Source organism: Falco punctatus, assembly GCF_963210335.1.
Source record: "Falco punctatus genome assembly, chromosome: 3".
In the NCBI taxonomy this organism is placed as follows: domain Eukaryota; kingdom Metazoa; phylum Chordata; class Aves; order Falconiformes; family Falconidae; genus Falco; species Falco punctatus.
Genome location: NC_137582.1, coordinates 49,877,463 through 49,892,845, shown reverse-complemented (window position 1 = coordinate 49,892,845; position 15,383 = coordinate 49,877,463). Strand labels below are relative to the sequence as shown.

At 35.4% G+C, this 15,383-nt stretch overlaps 1 protein-coding gene across 12 annotated transcripts in view; it reads left to right on the top strand.

The window, feature by feature from the left end:
- The window catches only part of SNTG1 (syntrophin gamma 1), a 372,531-nt gene that overhangs the window by 220,322 nt on the left and 136,826 nt on the right, over positions 1 to 15,383 (top strand). For all 12 annotated transcript variants that reach the window (XR_013927241.1, XM_080381499.1, XM_080381498.1 and 9 more), the window contains 2 exons: positions 13,413 to 13,515; positions 14,928 to 15,010. Coding sequence is in view for 11 of the 12 variants with exons in the window: in XM_080381499.1 (XP_080237625.1) it covers positions 13,413 to 13,515; positions 14,928 to 15,010 (186 nt within the window). In the remaining variant the exon portion in view is untranslated. The remainder of the gene's footprint in view (positions 1 to 13,412; positions 13,516 to 14,927; positions 15,011 to 15,383) is intronic.

Sequence of the window (15,383 nt, the reverse complement as noted above, 5' to 3'; positions counted from 1 at the left end):
AATTATTTTTTATGTCATTGTGAAGTTGATAACATTTAGAACTGAAAAAAAGGAGTAGGCTTGTACATTAATATTTATTGAAATTTAGAATTAAAATTTAATTTCAAAGTCTTTAAGACCGTTTTGTATTCATTTTTCATGAGCATTTATATGCTGGTGCTTGATTAGTGTGACTTTTCGTGAAAAGTAAATGTTAAGGTCATATTTGCCAACAGCAAATTTTATATTTAGTATGTAAATGTGAAATTTGCCACTAGCTGTGTGTTTGACCCCAGCCTTGCAAGGGGATTAGTGTGGGCAAACTCTTATTCTTGGACTGCTCTTCCCCCGCCCCCCACCCCCCCCACCCCCACCGCCCACCATGAACTTGGGCTCTGCTTAGACAAAATATTCAAACTGTTTTCAACAATCTTAGACATATCTGTGCTCATAAAAGTTTTAATAAATCAAGAATATACTTCAAAATGCTGTATCAGCTGAAAGACTTTCACTCTTCAAGCATTAGAAACAGGAACAATAGCTGACGTTATGTGGTTTAATAATGTGTATACATTTGGAATATTTCTAATGATCTTTTCACAAATTGCATACATAAAAAACTACTTGTTTACTAAATAAGTTAGAAATTTCATATTAAACTCAACTGTGTGAGCACTTGTTCTGGTAAGTTTGAAGTGTGGAAACAGTTCAATTGAAAGAGCGGGGGATTCTTATATATGTAATAGATAAACAAGCAGTCTCATTGTTTTGTTAATAGTCAGGGCTACAAAACTCAGACCCTTCAAGTTCATTGCTACAATGAAAAAAAAAAAAAAAGTGCAGTATGATCAACTGTGAAAAGGAAGATCTCTAAATCCTGTAAAATGAATAATTTGATTGGAAATATTTCCTCCTATTGAGGAATACACATTACATGTGAAATTGAGATCTTATATCCAAATTGCTGTCTACTTTCTGTTACAGCTTACTAGAAAAAAACATTTCCACTTCCACCTTCGTTGATTTTTTACCTTATTAAAACAAACAAACAAACAAACAAACAACTGCTGAAAAAGCAAAAGCTTGTATTCTATCTGAAGCTTTCTGGCTTTAGCATAGTCATAGAATCATAGAATGGTTTGGGTTGGAAGGGACCTTAAAGGTCATGTTTCACTCCCCTTGCCATGGGCAGGGACACCTTCCACTAGACCAGGTTGCTCAAAGCTCCATCCAACCTGGCCTTCAACACCTCCAGGGATGAGGCATCAACAACTTCTCTGAGCAACCTGGTCCAGTTTCTTGTCACCCTCACAGTGAAGAATTTCTTCCTAATATCTAATCTAAATCTACCCTCTTTTGGTTTAAAGCAATTTCCCCTTCTTCTATTAATAGAGGCCCTTTTTAAAAGTCCCTCTCCAGCTTCCTTGCAGGCCCTCTTTAGGCACTGGAAGGCTCCTATAAGGCCTTCCCAGAGCCTTCTCTTCTCCAGGCTGAACAACCCCAACTCTCTCAGCCTGTCTTCATAGGGGAGTTGCTCCAGCCCTCTGATCATCTTTGTGGCCCTCCTCTGGATTCCCTCCAACAGCTGCATGTTTTTCACGTCTCTTCAGTTTAGATACAAGGTGCAGGAAGGTGTCAAACTCTTTGCACAAATCTGGGTAGATGACATCAGTTGCTCTTCCCTCATCCACTGACACTATAATCCCATCGTAGAAGGCCACCAGATTTCTCAGGCATGATTTGCCCTTAGTGAAGCCATGTTGGCTGTCAGCAATCACTTCTTCATTTTCCATGTGCCTCAGCATTATTTCCAGGAGGATCTGCTCCATGATCTTGCCAAGCATAGAGGTGAGATTGACAGTCCTGTAGTTTCCCAGGTCTCCTTTATTTCCATTTTTTAAAATGGGAGTTGTGTTTCCATATTTTCAGTCATTGGGAACTTCACTGGAGTGCCATGATTTCTCAAATATGTTTAATAGTGGCTTAGCAACTTCATCCACCAGTTCCCTCAGGACCTGCAGATGCATTTCATTAGGTCCCATGGACTTGTGCACTTTCCTCAGATGGTCTCAAATCTGATCTTCTAGTACAACAGGTAGTTCATTCTCCCAGTCCCTGCCTTTGCCTTCTGAAACTTTGGTGGTATGGCTGGAGCACTTGCTGGTGAAGACCAAGGCACAAAAGTTGTTGAGTACCTCAGCCTTCTACATGTCCCAGGTGAACAGGTCTCCTGTTTCCTTCTAGAGAGGACCTACATTTTCCCTAGTCTTCCTATTATTGCTGATGTAACTACTGAAGCTTTTCTTGTTGTCCTTGACATCACTGGCCAGGTTTAATTCTATCAGGACTTTAGCTTTGCTAACCTTGTCCCTGGCTTCTTGGACCATTTCTCTGTATTCCTCCCAGCCACCTGTCCTTGCTTCCACCCTCTGTAGGCTTCCTTATTGTGTTTTAATTTCTCTAGAAACTCCTTGTTCAATGTATTCTTTAAAAAAAATTAAAAAAAACTAAAAAGTATACATTCATTAAAGAATTTCTAGTAATCTTTATTCCAGTTGTAGCTGGGTACTTTAGGAATCATGCAGATGAATATGGAACAATTTGGTTTATTCTATAAATATAGCTGATGTTTTTTTTTTTATTTTTCTTCAAGTAACATGGGTAATGTCTTTAGTCTTTTCCATTATGCTGAATGTTTTATGTGACTTTTGTATAGGGGATGGAGATTCCTGAGTAGCTAAGTCATTCTTCTAAGTTTTTCCTGGCTAATTGCTGAAATATGCACAACATTTTTCTTCAGTTCAGTTTATGATTATCTGCTGGAATCTGTTGTATTGTAATACACTGTTGGATAGCTCATACATTATAGTTACTTTTTTCTGGATTACTGACTGCATTATTGTGCACTGTGTGCCATATAATACCTGCAGACACAAGCAAAATCTTAATATTCTAAACAAGAAATACTTATATTATTACCTGTTGTGTTGGTTTTCCCATTTAGTTTGTTAGTAATTTCATGACAATTTCTGGCCTATATCCAGCACTGAGTGTTTTTGTGACAGCTGTTATCACCAGAAAGTGTCATTCCAGTATAACCTGTCTTTTTGCAGATTACTAGATGGTAATCAAAAGCTTACTTAAAGATGTGTCAGGGAAATCAGTGATGGACTATTTAGTATGTTGTATATTATAGTACACTATACCCCAAAATAATCTTTTTTTTTTTTTTTTTTAATTCAAGAAAATGTCTCTTATTAAACGTCTCTGCTTCCATTTAAAGATGGTTTTATCCATCTTTTGGTGTCTGTAATTCTTATTAGAGAATAGCAATACCAAGAATTGTTTCGTAGCCAACAGAGAATTAATTATAGTTCTGGCTTATTCTTATTACTTTATATTGGACTAAAACCAACTAAAATGATACTATTTGCATGAGTAATAAAGGTAGATTTCACAAGGATGTTGTAAGGACATGATTAGTAGGAGAAATTTCTACACATTATCTGTGTATTAAAATATGGCCTAGATTTTGCTTAAAATTAAAAAAAAAAAAGTCTTTGAATTTTTACATCATGGATCCTTGAAGGTAAATGTGCAAAGCCTCTGGAGGCTGCTTAGTGTTCTACAGGTATTGACAGCTTTCTTTGAATAGTATCCATAATATGTGGTAAGGAAAAAAAAAACAACCACAATCTCAGCACAGCCTACTGTCACAGCTGGTTTATGATTATTATGAAATCTGAAATCCTTGTGTCTTAAATACAAAATCTTCTGCAGACTGATGGTATAGCCTGTTGTTCATCTGACTGTACACACCAGCGCACACTGGATGTTGTGTAACTGTCTGGCAAAGCTGTGCAGAAATCAGTAGATGCTATTATAACAGTGGTGTAAATGCTTCTTCCATTTCAGTATGAGTTTTATTTTGTTTATTAAGGGAATCACATATTTCTCCCAAAGAAGCTTCAGTCAATATTTTATTTGGACAATGTCGATGAAATTGATCCCAAGCAAAATCTGGTTCCTCTGTAAATTTCTGAGTTATCATACCAGGAGATGTTTACCCAAATATATAAAATTGTAATGAAAATGTGTAGTATTGGTAGAAGATGAAATATAAATGTTAATAAAACTAGTTGAAACCAGAATTAGGCTAATGGATTTATAATATTTGACCGAGGATGGGGCTGAGTAGTTTACCTATATACATGGTAGTAATTTTATCAGTCTCATGGAGTTGTAATTTACAGTTAGAAAACTATCTTAAAGTTTTGTGTTGTCCAAAAGAGTTCAAGTTTCCCCTTTCATATCTTTTTTTTAAAAAAAGTAAAATAAATACTGTTCAGTTTCAACCATGCTAGGAATAGTTCTGCCTGGATTTCTAACATTTTCAGTACAATTAAGGGACTTGCCTCTTAGCCAGATGTTTTGGAACTCATTGGATACAAAATTACAAAAGATAGTAGCTGTCCAGCAGCTGAATATATAACATTCTAAAAGTGGAAGAACTGTGACAGTTTGAAGTAGCGAACTTCTTAACACTGTATAACTACATAGATCGCCTAGTGTAGCTGAGTAATCCTAGAGAAGTAGAGCCATACATGGAGTTAGGTAATGCGAAAATGAAGAAAGGCAGTTCTGAACCCTAGCATGTACTCAGTACATACAGATACACTGAAAAACCTCTTGAAACTTGGAAAGAGTTTGGGTTGGAGTGTTCTGGTTCTTTTTTCATGTCATGAGTAACTGCATATCTTGTAGAGCTGTATTGGCTAATAAATGCATCTTTGTGTCTTTATTTATTCTATGGACCACAGTCCCAGACCAATAGTAGTCCATGGAATATAGGTTGGGAAACATTAGCAAGACCTCATTGTTTGGAATTAGAATCAACATTTGCATTAGAAACAACAGTCTGAAGCTCAACTGGGATAAATTAAGGAATATACTGATAGATCATGGTAAATAATGTGTTAGAATTGGAATCTATGTAGGCAATTCATACTTTTCATTTTTCAGAACATGGTATGAAGTCTTTTAATACAGGGACCAATGGCTTACCCTATGACCTATGATCAGGGACTTCCAGGGTATGGTGTTCCCAGTTTTGGTAGACTTTTTTTTTTTTTTTTTTTTTTAACACGTTCCAATTTCTTGCTTTTCATAGTATCTGTATTGGAGTAATGACCTTCTAATGATTTAATATGAACTGTGATGACCAGTAAGTGCAACCTTTAGTGAATCAGAATTCAAAATTAGGGTACATGACTGAAGAATGCAAATCAAGTACTTACAGGAATATTTTTTCCCCCTTCAGCACTGAGAACTTTTGCTTAGGCACTCCTATATTACCTTTGAAAAGATAAACATGCAACTAAGCAAAAATTCTGACTGAAAGATTACTAAACATTTTAGTGTTGATTATGGAGCATAAGAAGGCTTAAAAATTTCCAGAAAGCTGTCATCAGATCTTTTAGACAAACTTGTAACTAATCCATTCCACACGTTAGGATTAATAGTTTAAGAACAGATTCTTTTTTCCAACTTGATTGTAAATATGTCACTTTTTACCTTGTAACTGCATTGAAGAAAGAACTGACAGGAGTCTGTGTCCCCTATGTGACCTATATTTTGTCCTTTATTGCCTGATGGATATTTTTATGTGAGTTAATTATATTTCCAATACATTATTTGCTAAATTAATCTCTTTCTCCTACCTCCTCATTACACTTATTCATGTTGCTTATATCTGATTATTTTAGTCATTTACTATGAAGGAAATATTGTGTGTCTTTTAGTGTCGGCTAATATAAATGGCTTACTTTGCATGTAGGTTTGAAACATGATGAAATCTGTCTGTTTTTAAAGGCAGATCACTTTTCTACTAATGCTTTATACAGGAGTCTTGAGGTTGCATGTTCTGGTACATCTGTGTCTAAAGCCCATAAGCCTGTGAAAACAGGTAGGGCAACGATCAATGAAGGAAACCTGAATATATAGCTGTAAGATGACTGGTATGATGTTGTCCATTTGAGAAATCGTCTGATATTCTAGCTTAAATGAGTGCTGTCACTTGGAATCAATAATAATGTTGTTTCTAAGTGGTCAGTCTGATGGGACTTGTCAAAAAACATCAACCCTGAGTCTCTATTCATGTTTCTCTGAAATGATCTTTTGTACAGTGCCTTAGTAGCTGGAGCATTCGGTGACTTAAGTGATACCTTGATTCAATTCCTATGTCATCTCGAGAAGCCATAAACTCCTGCCTGCCAACTTTCAGAATAATTGCTGAGTGGTAGGCTCAGTAGGGTATCTTTGCTGTAACTACTAATCTTACTGCATCCCCCTGCAGTTTTTTAAAACAGGGCCAGTAGCCAGGTACATGCAGAGGAGGGTTCTGAATAGAAGGGCACACCTGCCTGCATCCTCAGGCTATGCACCATTCTGCCCTGCATTTCCTCTTGCTTTCTTTGGGAAGCTACCAGTTCTAGTTTGCAGCCTATTAAAAGTATCTAAATATCTAACAATGGTTCTGGAACCAGACAGCAAAAAATTTAAACGTAGAACTACAGTGTCAAACTGTGGTCTGAAGTGTAGTTGGAGTTTTGCAGCCAGAGTAGGAACTGCTGTCATAAAATGGTTAGTTTGCTAACATTATACAGTAAGAGAAATCTTCTGAAGGGGAAAAAAAATGTTGATAGTTTTTACTATTATATTTATTGATTAACTGTCATTGTTGACAAATAATGTAATAAATATTGGATCACAGGAATTAAAAACTCATACTATGCTGTTTTTTTAGTGGAAATATTCTGTATTAACTACCTGGCTTTCACTGAATAAAACAGTTGATTTTTAAAAATATACATAATTCAAGATAGTTGTTTGCATGCATTCAAACTTTTAGCTTTGTGTCTGTATGTGATTGTGCCAAAATGCATGTTGTGGTATCTACTGATGCAGTTGATACTGCTGCATTGTGTAACCGCACCACGGCTAGGTATATTCTACTTTTCCTTTTGTTCCCCCCCCCCCCCACCACCTCCTTTCTTCCCCGCCAAGATGTTTATAGTTCAAGGTACTCGTCCCAGAACTGAATTTTCCTTTAAAGTACACTGAAGAGTGGAATTTGCCTCAGTTCAGGAGAACACAGATCTTGGGGCTTGGGGGCTATATAAGTCTTCTATTTCAAAATTTTACTTCATTGATAGGTAAATTTCACTGGTAATTTAAGAGGGGATTTACAGTCTTATTCAGGAAAGAATACTTACTGAAGTCAGAAGGACTTCATGCTTCAGTGCTTTCCTGAATATATTGAGAGAGACTTCAGCATATGCTCAGATGTTTTCTTGAACTGGGACTTGAAAAGGTTTTATAAAATTAAAAGGCAAAACCATTGTAGACATTATTAAAAATTCAGACTAGTGTTAGTATGTAGAGATTTTATTCAGTAATATCACACATCACCATAAAATTCCCTTTTTCAAATGCCCCCCTGGCAGCCATTACAATAACTTCATGGCAATATAGATACTATTACTCCAGAAACACTGGCTCTTCTAATTTCACTATTTTACACACCTACTGGTTCAGTCAAGCACAACTGTTATTTTTTACTTTCTCACTTTACTCACGCATATCTGAACTTTATGTAGGGTTATTTGTGGTAGAAGTAAATTCTTGATCCCACTTGTATTAAGATTATGCTTTGTATAAGAAAGTTTATTGACATCATTTAATGTTTGTGTTTGCGTAGTTCTTTCACATCAACTCATTATACATCAAATATATGTGTGTGTGTGTCTGTGTCTATGTGTCTGTGTGTCTGTCTGTGTGTGTCTGTGTGTCTGTGTGTCTGTGTGTCTGTGGGTCTGTGTGTGTGTCTGTGTCTGTGTCTGTGTGCGTGCTTGCACGCTTTCTAAAACAGCAGCAGGAATTTAATATACAGCCATAATGTAGATGATGAGTTAAGGGTTTTCAGTGTCACAGCTTCCTCCTGTTATAGGGATGACTTCATTAGACACTGCACACCAACAAATCAATAGCAGTATTGCTCTCTAGATAAAATAAATAATAGAACTAAATCAAGTAGTAACAGCAATACTAAATAGCTTTTCATTATTTAAGCCATACAGTATATGTATCAACACATTAAGTGTTACTATTCATTGTTAACTATTAAAATAAAAACCTGATCTAGTTAGGTGATTTCATATGCCTGAAATCTAAGGCATTGTAGAAGATCTCAAAAATACTAGAAAATTGTGCTTTATAGGAAAAAGCCATACATCTTGAATAGCCTCTGGAAATAAAACAGATTATTACCTTTCTATGATACAGATAATAAGCAAAATTTTTTTAATGGTGCCTGATCACACATTATCTGCAATCTTGAATGCAGTGCTTTAGAAAGGGTCAGGTCAAATGCATAGACACACATATTTTCCAAAGGGAGTTTTTCCATGGCTTACAATGGGGAGAAAAAGTCTGGTTAGACTTTCATTTAAATCTACTACTGAGTTAATTTTTTGTCAGGCAAATATTCCATGGATTTAGCACTACAAATTTATCTCACCTTCACCAAACTCTTAATATATGATTAAAAAAAAAATATATATATCTTAGGAAGTTGGTGCATTTTTCTTACAAAATTGTTGAAATAGTGTTTCTATATTTATTCGGAATTACTATTTCTTCCAATAATATATTTCTTTTTCACTTTTTAGAAGTTGAGTCAATTTATCTTCTTTCACATACTAGGGCAAGTGTTTTAAATCTTTTTATTTGATGTAAATTTAGAAATGTCTTCTCTATCAGCAGTAATGAACTGAAAAATCTCTTACTTATATAACTACCTTTCATTAATATTGAAATTTTTTTACCGTTTCCACACAGTGGGGGTGATGCTTTAACTCTGTTTGAGAACTGATAAGAACTGTAATTTTTGGCTAGCATTATCTTTGGTAATTTGATTGTACAGTTATTATAGAAGACTGTTTCTTAAAGTAGCCACTTTGTATCTTAAAAGAAAGCAATTAATTGCAGACTATTAACTCACCAAGTAAATATCTGATTTTAACAAGATGATAAATGTTAGTTGCATTTTACCCAATGTTGGAATATTTTTCGTGAGGGATGAAATCATCATAGATATCAGTGATCAATCAGCAACTGTATGCAGTATCCTTAGTAAAAAATTTTTATGGAAGGTCCAGACATAGTTCTATAGAATAAGAAGTGGGGGTGGAATAAAATTGGCATACATTTTCCAGTGAACTGCTGTTGCTTTTTTAGTCTACTGAAAAAAAAAAAAAAAAAAAAAAGAAAAAAAAAAAAAAAAAAAAAAGTGGAATTACTTTAATGCCACTATTCAACCTTCAATGAATCAAGTTCTCCACAGTTCTCTATTTTTGCTGTTTAAAATACACCTTACCCCTGAATGGAAAAAAATCCCAAACTAAACCCTACCTTTTTCTAATATGTGGACTAACATATCAGGTATTTAAGGGATTTAACAGAGTTATATCAAGATGTGGAAGTAGACATTGCAAAATGAGAAAAATCTTGAAAGTGTTCTGAATGACTGCAGATTCTTAAGAGTTTCAGTGCTTGCAGGAAGTAGAAAATAGTCCCTAGCTTTTTAGTCTTCAGTCATTTTTATCTGCATACAACATGAAAAAAAATATAAATCTGGAGTTAGTTACTCTGATCAACCTAGCTCTAAGGTTTCCTTATAAAACAGAAAATATGCTTTAACTGTGAAAAAAATGTATAAAGGATTAAGATAGCCTACCTCTCTCTTACGTTTGAAAGTAACCCTGGAATATTTCTAAAATTATCACTTCCAGAAATAACAAACACATAATTTGTCAATGATAGTGTTTGACAAGGTATTGGCAATGTATATACAATAAATGTGGGAGAGCTTTCTTTGAAGTAAAAGAGCAGGATGGCTGAGCAGATATCTATCCATTTCTTTATCTAAAAATTATATCATGATTGACAACTGTTTTCTTCACTATGTTCATGAATTGACTTTAGTGGTAAAAGCTCATTACTGCTTTATTAGTGGAATATGCTACCAGTTCTTCAGGTCCAGATGGGTATACTTGCGCAGATAAATTTATTTTTCCTGAATATACTAAACAAGCAATATATTTACATTCATACAGTCCTCATTTTACCAAAATAGCTCTATAAAGGTTTGAGCTAAAATGATGTTAGGCAATGAAAAAGAGAGAAGAAATAATTACTATGCCAGTAGCTCTGACTATTGGTAGAATTCCACTCGTTTAGAAATTCATACTGTGGTGTATCTTCCAAGCAACCTGTTTGACTCCCAATTTTCAAGTGTATTTTTTCAAAGACATAACTCACCGTAACAATTAGTCACATTACTTTTGGCTGCTACCTTTTTTTTTTTAAAGTTATCAATTTTCCAATCATGGAACATTTTCCATTCCATGGACATATGTTGTATGGGTATACCACTAAAAATATTCCTCAGTAAGAGTAGATTTCCTATTGTACCTCATTCTCCTTCTGCATGGAGGTACATCAGTATGGCATAGTGTTTCTGTTGAATGAGGACACAAAGTAAATTAATCCTATAAGGAATACTCAGTTTAAAACAGTTCAGTAATTGTTCATTTCTTATGTAAAATAAAGAAAAAAAAATAAAATAACAGTAAAGCTTTCAACTGAAAGCTATAAATAGACAATAAATTTAATTAAAAATCCTATTTTCTTCAGCTAACCTTATTTCCCAGAATGGCTTTGTTAATTACTAGAAAGTAAGTGAAATGGGATCAATAGCTCATCTCCTCTTTGTTGTAATAATTAACTAGTAGGGGTTTTTTTTTAGTCTTTTTTCTCTCTTTAGTCTTTCTTCTGCATGTCAAAATCTAGTCATTTACTGGATTATATGCCTCATACAGTGGAAAATACACTTCAGTGTAGTAAGTATTGTTGATTTCAACTAAAATGTGTACCAGATTAAATTCTCCATGCTATGAGATAAAGACATTTGAGAGAGAAAGAGAGAGGTTAGAGGAAATGTCATAGTAGACTACTTATGGGAACTTCTAGCCTTTACAGAACAATTTATTAACAAATTAAATCATGTAGACTTGTGGCTTGTTTTACCCTTGAAAGAAGAAGGGTTCAGGGGCAGAGTTCACTGTCTCAACTTCTTTCACAAAGTATATGCACTTATTCTTAGGTATCTTAAAAGGTGACTTTACAAATTTAAGTTGATAATGCTGTGACTTCTCCACTTAGTTCTTTCCCATTCCTGAATAAAAAGAAATATGTTTAGAAAGGCAGAGGGTAGCTGTATTTTTCCTGCATTTTGTCTATCAACACCTGTCATTTCAACAGAGAATAGATGCCTGTAAGTATCTGCTTTGGCTATGACTCTTCTGAACTGCGTGACTGCTACATAAAAGAGAAGAATTAATTTTCTGTGAAGTCTGAGGATATGGTATGGTTTCTCTGATGAAATTCAGGTCTTCAGAGTCTTGATCTACTGTTTTGCGTATTACAAGTAATCTTTCTATGAAAGAAGTACTACTTATGAATTGTATGGTATAAAGTATATCAGAACTGGGAGGTCCTCATTGAAGAGGTTCACATTACAGATGAAATTCTTGGCATGCAGATTAAGTTGTTGAAAATTGTTGTGATGTGTGTGTGTGTGTTTATTTGCACACATACATGTAAGTGCACACTACACTGCAAATTGTGCTTTGACAACCACTGTGCTATTTTAAACAGTAAAGAGCCTAACATTTTAGAATGGATTTCAGATACTGGTTCGAATACTCCATCATCATATTGTTACTCCTCTGTAGCAACCAGTGTGAAGTAGGAAATACTGTGTTTAAAGGCAAAGTCATACTTTTTTCTTGAAGAATTGCTTTAAGTTAACGTAATGCAGTGATTCCATGTGAAAGCATCCCTGCATACATGCACGTAACTAAATCCGTGGGATAAGTTGTTGATAGGCGTAGATTAAAGAATAGCAATCCTCCATAAATTATTTACAAGGCTTTCTCACAAGCAGCAGCATGACAGAAGGGTTACCTGTGTGTTATCCAGCTACCATGAAAACACAGTAGAAAGGGAGCAGGTACATACTCGTTTAAAACGTTTGTCTGATGTGTCACTGTGTAGCAGCTCTCTAAACACTGCTCCCAACAAGCTGGCTCTCTTCACAGTATGAGCGCAGTCACTCAGAGTTGTGGTGCAATCTCCTGTCTTTGTAAGGCCAAATTAAATCAACCCTTGAAGAGTTTTGATGTTACAGAGCCAGAAGAAAAGGAACTGGCTGTTCTCTGAAACAGACCTGGTGTTACTGCTCGTCGCAGGTTGGTTGGACTAGATGACCTTTAAAGGTCCCTTCCCACCTAAACCATTCTATTACTCTATGATTCTTGGCTCTCATGTTATAAACCATTTCAAATGTTATTCCTCCACTGTTAAGTATAGCATTTTGCTTAGTTGCTTTTGTGTCTCCTTTCTGCCACTCTGGCGAGGTGCTTGGAGTGCCCTTTCTCTGCTGTGTGTCTTGAGGTGTCTATCAGGTGTACCACAGGAAAGCTAAAGGCATGAACAAAAGTCTCAGAAGCAATTGTAGGACAGTACAGAAAGGCTAAAAGCATTCACAGTCACATAGGTGATTTACACATTCCTGTGTTCAAAATGCAAGCTTCCCTTTGGCAAAACCGAAGCTTGTGCTTATCTAAGACTTAAAGCTTAAAATAGGTACTTTTCCTCTGTGACTGTAGGGAAAATTAGGTCTCTCATCCATGCTGGAGCGCTTTGGCTAAATTTAACTCTGGCTGTTGGAAAGACTTAGTCATAGAATTATGGCACAGCTGTGGAAACTACTGCTGTTGATTTGGTTGGAAATTTATACAACCTCAGGGAGGGGCAGGAGGGGCAGGAATATATATATATATACACACACACATTTAATTATTTATATTATTCATATCACATTTTATATTATTATTATTATTATTTATACTGATATTATTATTTAGTATTAGTATTAGTATTAGTATTAGTATTAGTATTAGTATATACACGCTTGCTAGGCTGGATGATGCCAGAACTGAAAGAAGGAGGTGCACAGCTGAGCAGTGTCAGGGAGCAAGTTTTACAATAGCACAGTGCAAAGCCAGCAGTATTACAGGAGGCCAATGACACCCCTCCTGCCCCTTTACCTGCATGTGTGACTAGAAACACAACAGACAAGCATATAGCAAGCTTTACACCTTGTTTTCTTTTTTTAAAAAACATCATTGCAATAAATCGCTAAGGAGTTATGTTCTGGTATGTCAAAGCTGTGTGGTGGTGCTTACGTTTGCTAATACATTTTGGTCGTGCATTTATTTCAAGCTGTTTTGTCTGTATTTCTCTTTCAGGTTCAGGTCCTTCGCAATGCAGGGGAAGAAGTGACCCTAACTGTTTCCTTTCTGAAAAGAGCACCTGCTTTTCTCAAACTGCCACTGAATGAAGATTGTGCATGTAAGCCTTTATTACTTGGCCAAAAGAAAACTCAGTTCAATGTTCGTGAATGCTTGCAGCTTCCGAAACTACTGTGCATTGAGGGTGATTGACAGCAGCTTTTTTGTTCAGTGTTGCTGCCTCAATATGAGCTTCTCGTAATTCCAGGTCCTGTAGTAACGTTCACCTCAAGCGAAAATTTGCTTCTTTGCTTGAAAAAGAGATCACCATACATTTGGCTGGTATGAGTCAGCAAAGTCAAAGGTGAAACAGTGGAATTACATTTAGTTCACAATAGCTCACATCCTGATGCAGGGTATTTAAAAGCATTTTTTCAGGCAGGATCAGCTAACATTTTAGTCTGAAAGAATTTTGTCTTGTAAATGTGAAAATGAGATTGTGTGTGTATGTTTAGAGGACTTAACTTTACCATTTAAAATTCAGAGGCTTTGGTGGAGCTGCCTGTCTACCTAAAAATAAATTACTCTGGGATGATTAGTATTTTGTTTAAGTCCAACTGAGTTTTAGTAAACTAGCCCCATGAGAGGCATACGGAGACAGCTGTCTTCCTTTAATTATATTAAATTGTAAGTGTGGGTGCATAATTGTAGACAGTTGCAGCATATCTAAGCATATTTATATGTCAGCCTGTGCCTTTTGTCCTTGCTGCTTTCCTTCTGCTTCTTGCTCCTAAGAGGGTGAAATGAATGTCTCAATTTTTAAGCAACAAAGGAATAATATTTTGGTTTCAATACATTTAGCCTTTGATTTTAAGTTAGTAGGAGCTAAATGAACTAAATCATGACGTAATATTTTATACAATAATTTGTTGAAATACTGTCTTCATCTTTTGCCTAAGTATTAAATTTTATTGAGATAAGAAAAAAATTAGAACATCATATTCTTAAATAAAAATGTATCCCAGTGCATTTGTCCCTTTACGAAAGGCTGTGGTACCACAGAGTACCCGGAGTAACACACAGAAATAAGCGTTTGTGTTGATCCTATCATGCTACTTTTGAGGTGCAGTGCTGCAATTTCCTAAGCTGTTACAAGAACAGTTGGAACTGTAGACCTCATAGTGAGTAACAAAAGTGTTATCTGACTAGTTCCTTTAAGTGACAACCAAGTGAGGAAGTACACACTTTTATTATCAAATTTCCAAAAACCTCTGGGTTTTTTTTCTTACTAAACAGACTATTAACTCTTCCAAGCAAAGCAGCAGGGTAGGGTTTCTTGAGCCTCCATTCAGCTTACAAAGGCATTCCACTCAAACCAGAAAACAGATATTGGCTAAATGGAAAAAGTAAAGGAAAGTCAGATATGACAAAACTAATGGGGAGAGGGGAATACATGCTTATATACATACACAAATCTGAATTATAGCATTATAGATCAATGAAGATTTATTTATGAATTCATACTTGTATTAGGTGCCCCCAGTGACCAAAGCAGTGGCACATCCTCTCCCCTATGTGACAGTGGTTTGCATCTCAACTACCACCCCAACAACACGGTAAGAGTTTACATTTATTTGATGGAATTACACAGAATAATAATAATACTATAATAGCTAAGGGGAAGTATATAAGTATATAAGTGGAAGTAATAAAGGACAGCAACACGGGATGAGCTCTAATTAACATAACCCACAGAGGACAAAAAGACTGGCCAGGTATTATGGCTGGGAATTAAACTATGATAAATTATACCAGCTGAGATTGTGCCTTGATAGATGTGATACTTTTTTTATCTTGGCAATAAGGATTTTGTGAAAGTTTTTTCTTCTAGATTATTTCCACAACACAGGAATTAAAAGTTTTCAAATGAAAATATATCTATTTAAGGTAAAGGTTGAAAACTTTTTCAGAATATTTTTCCATTTTTAT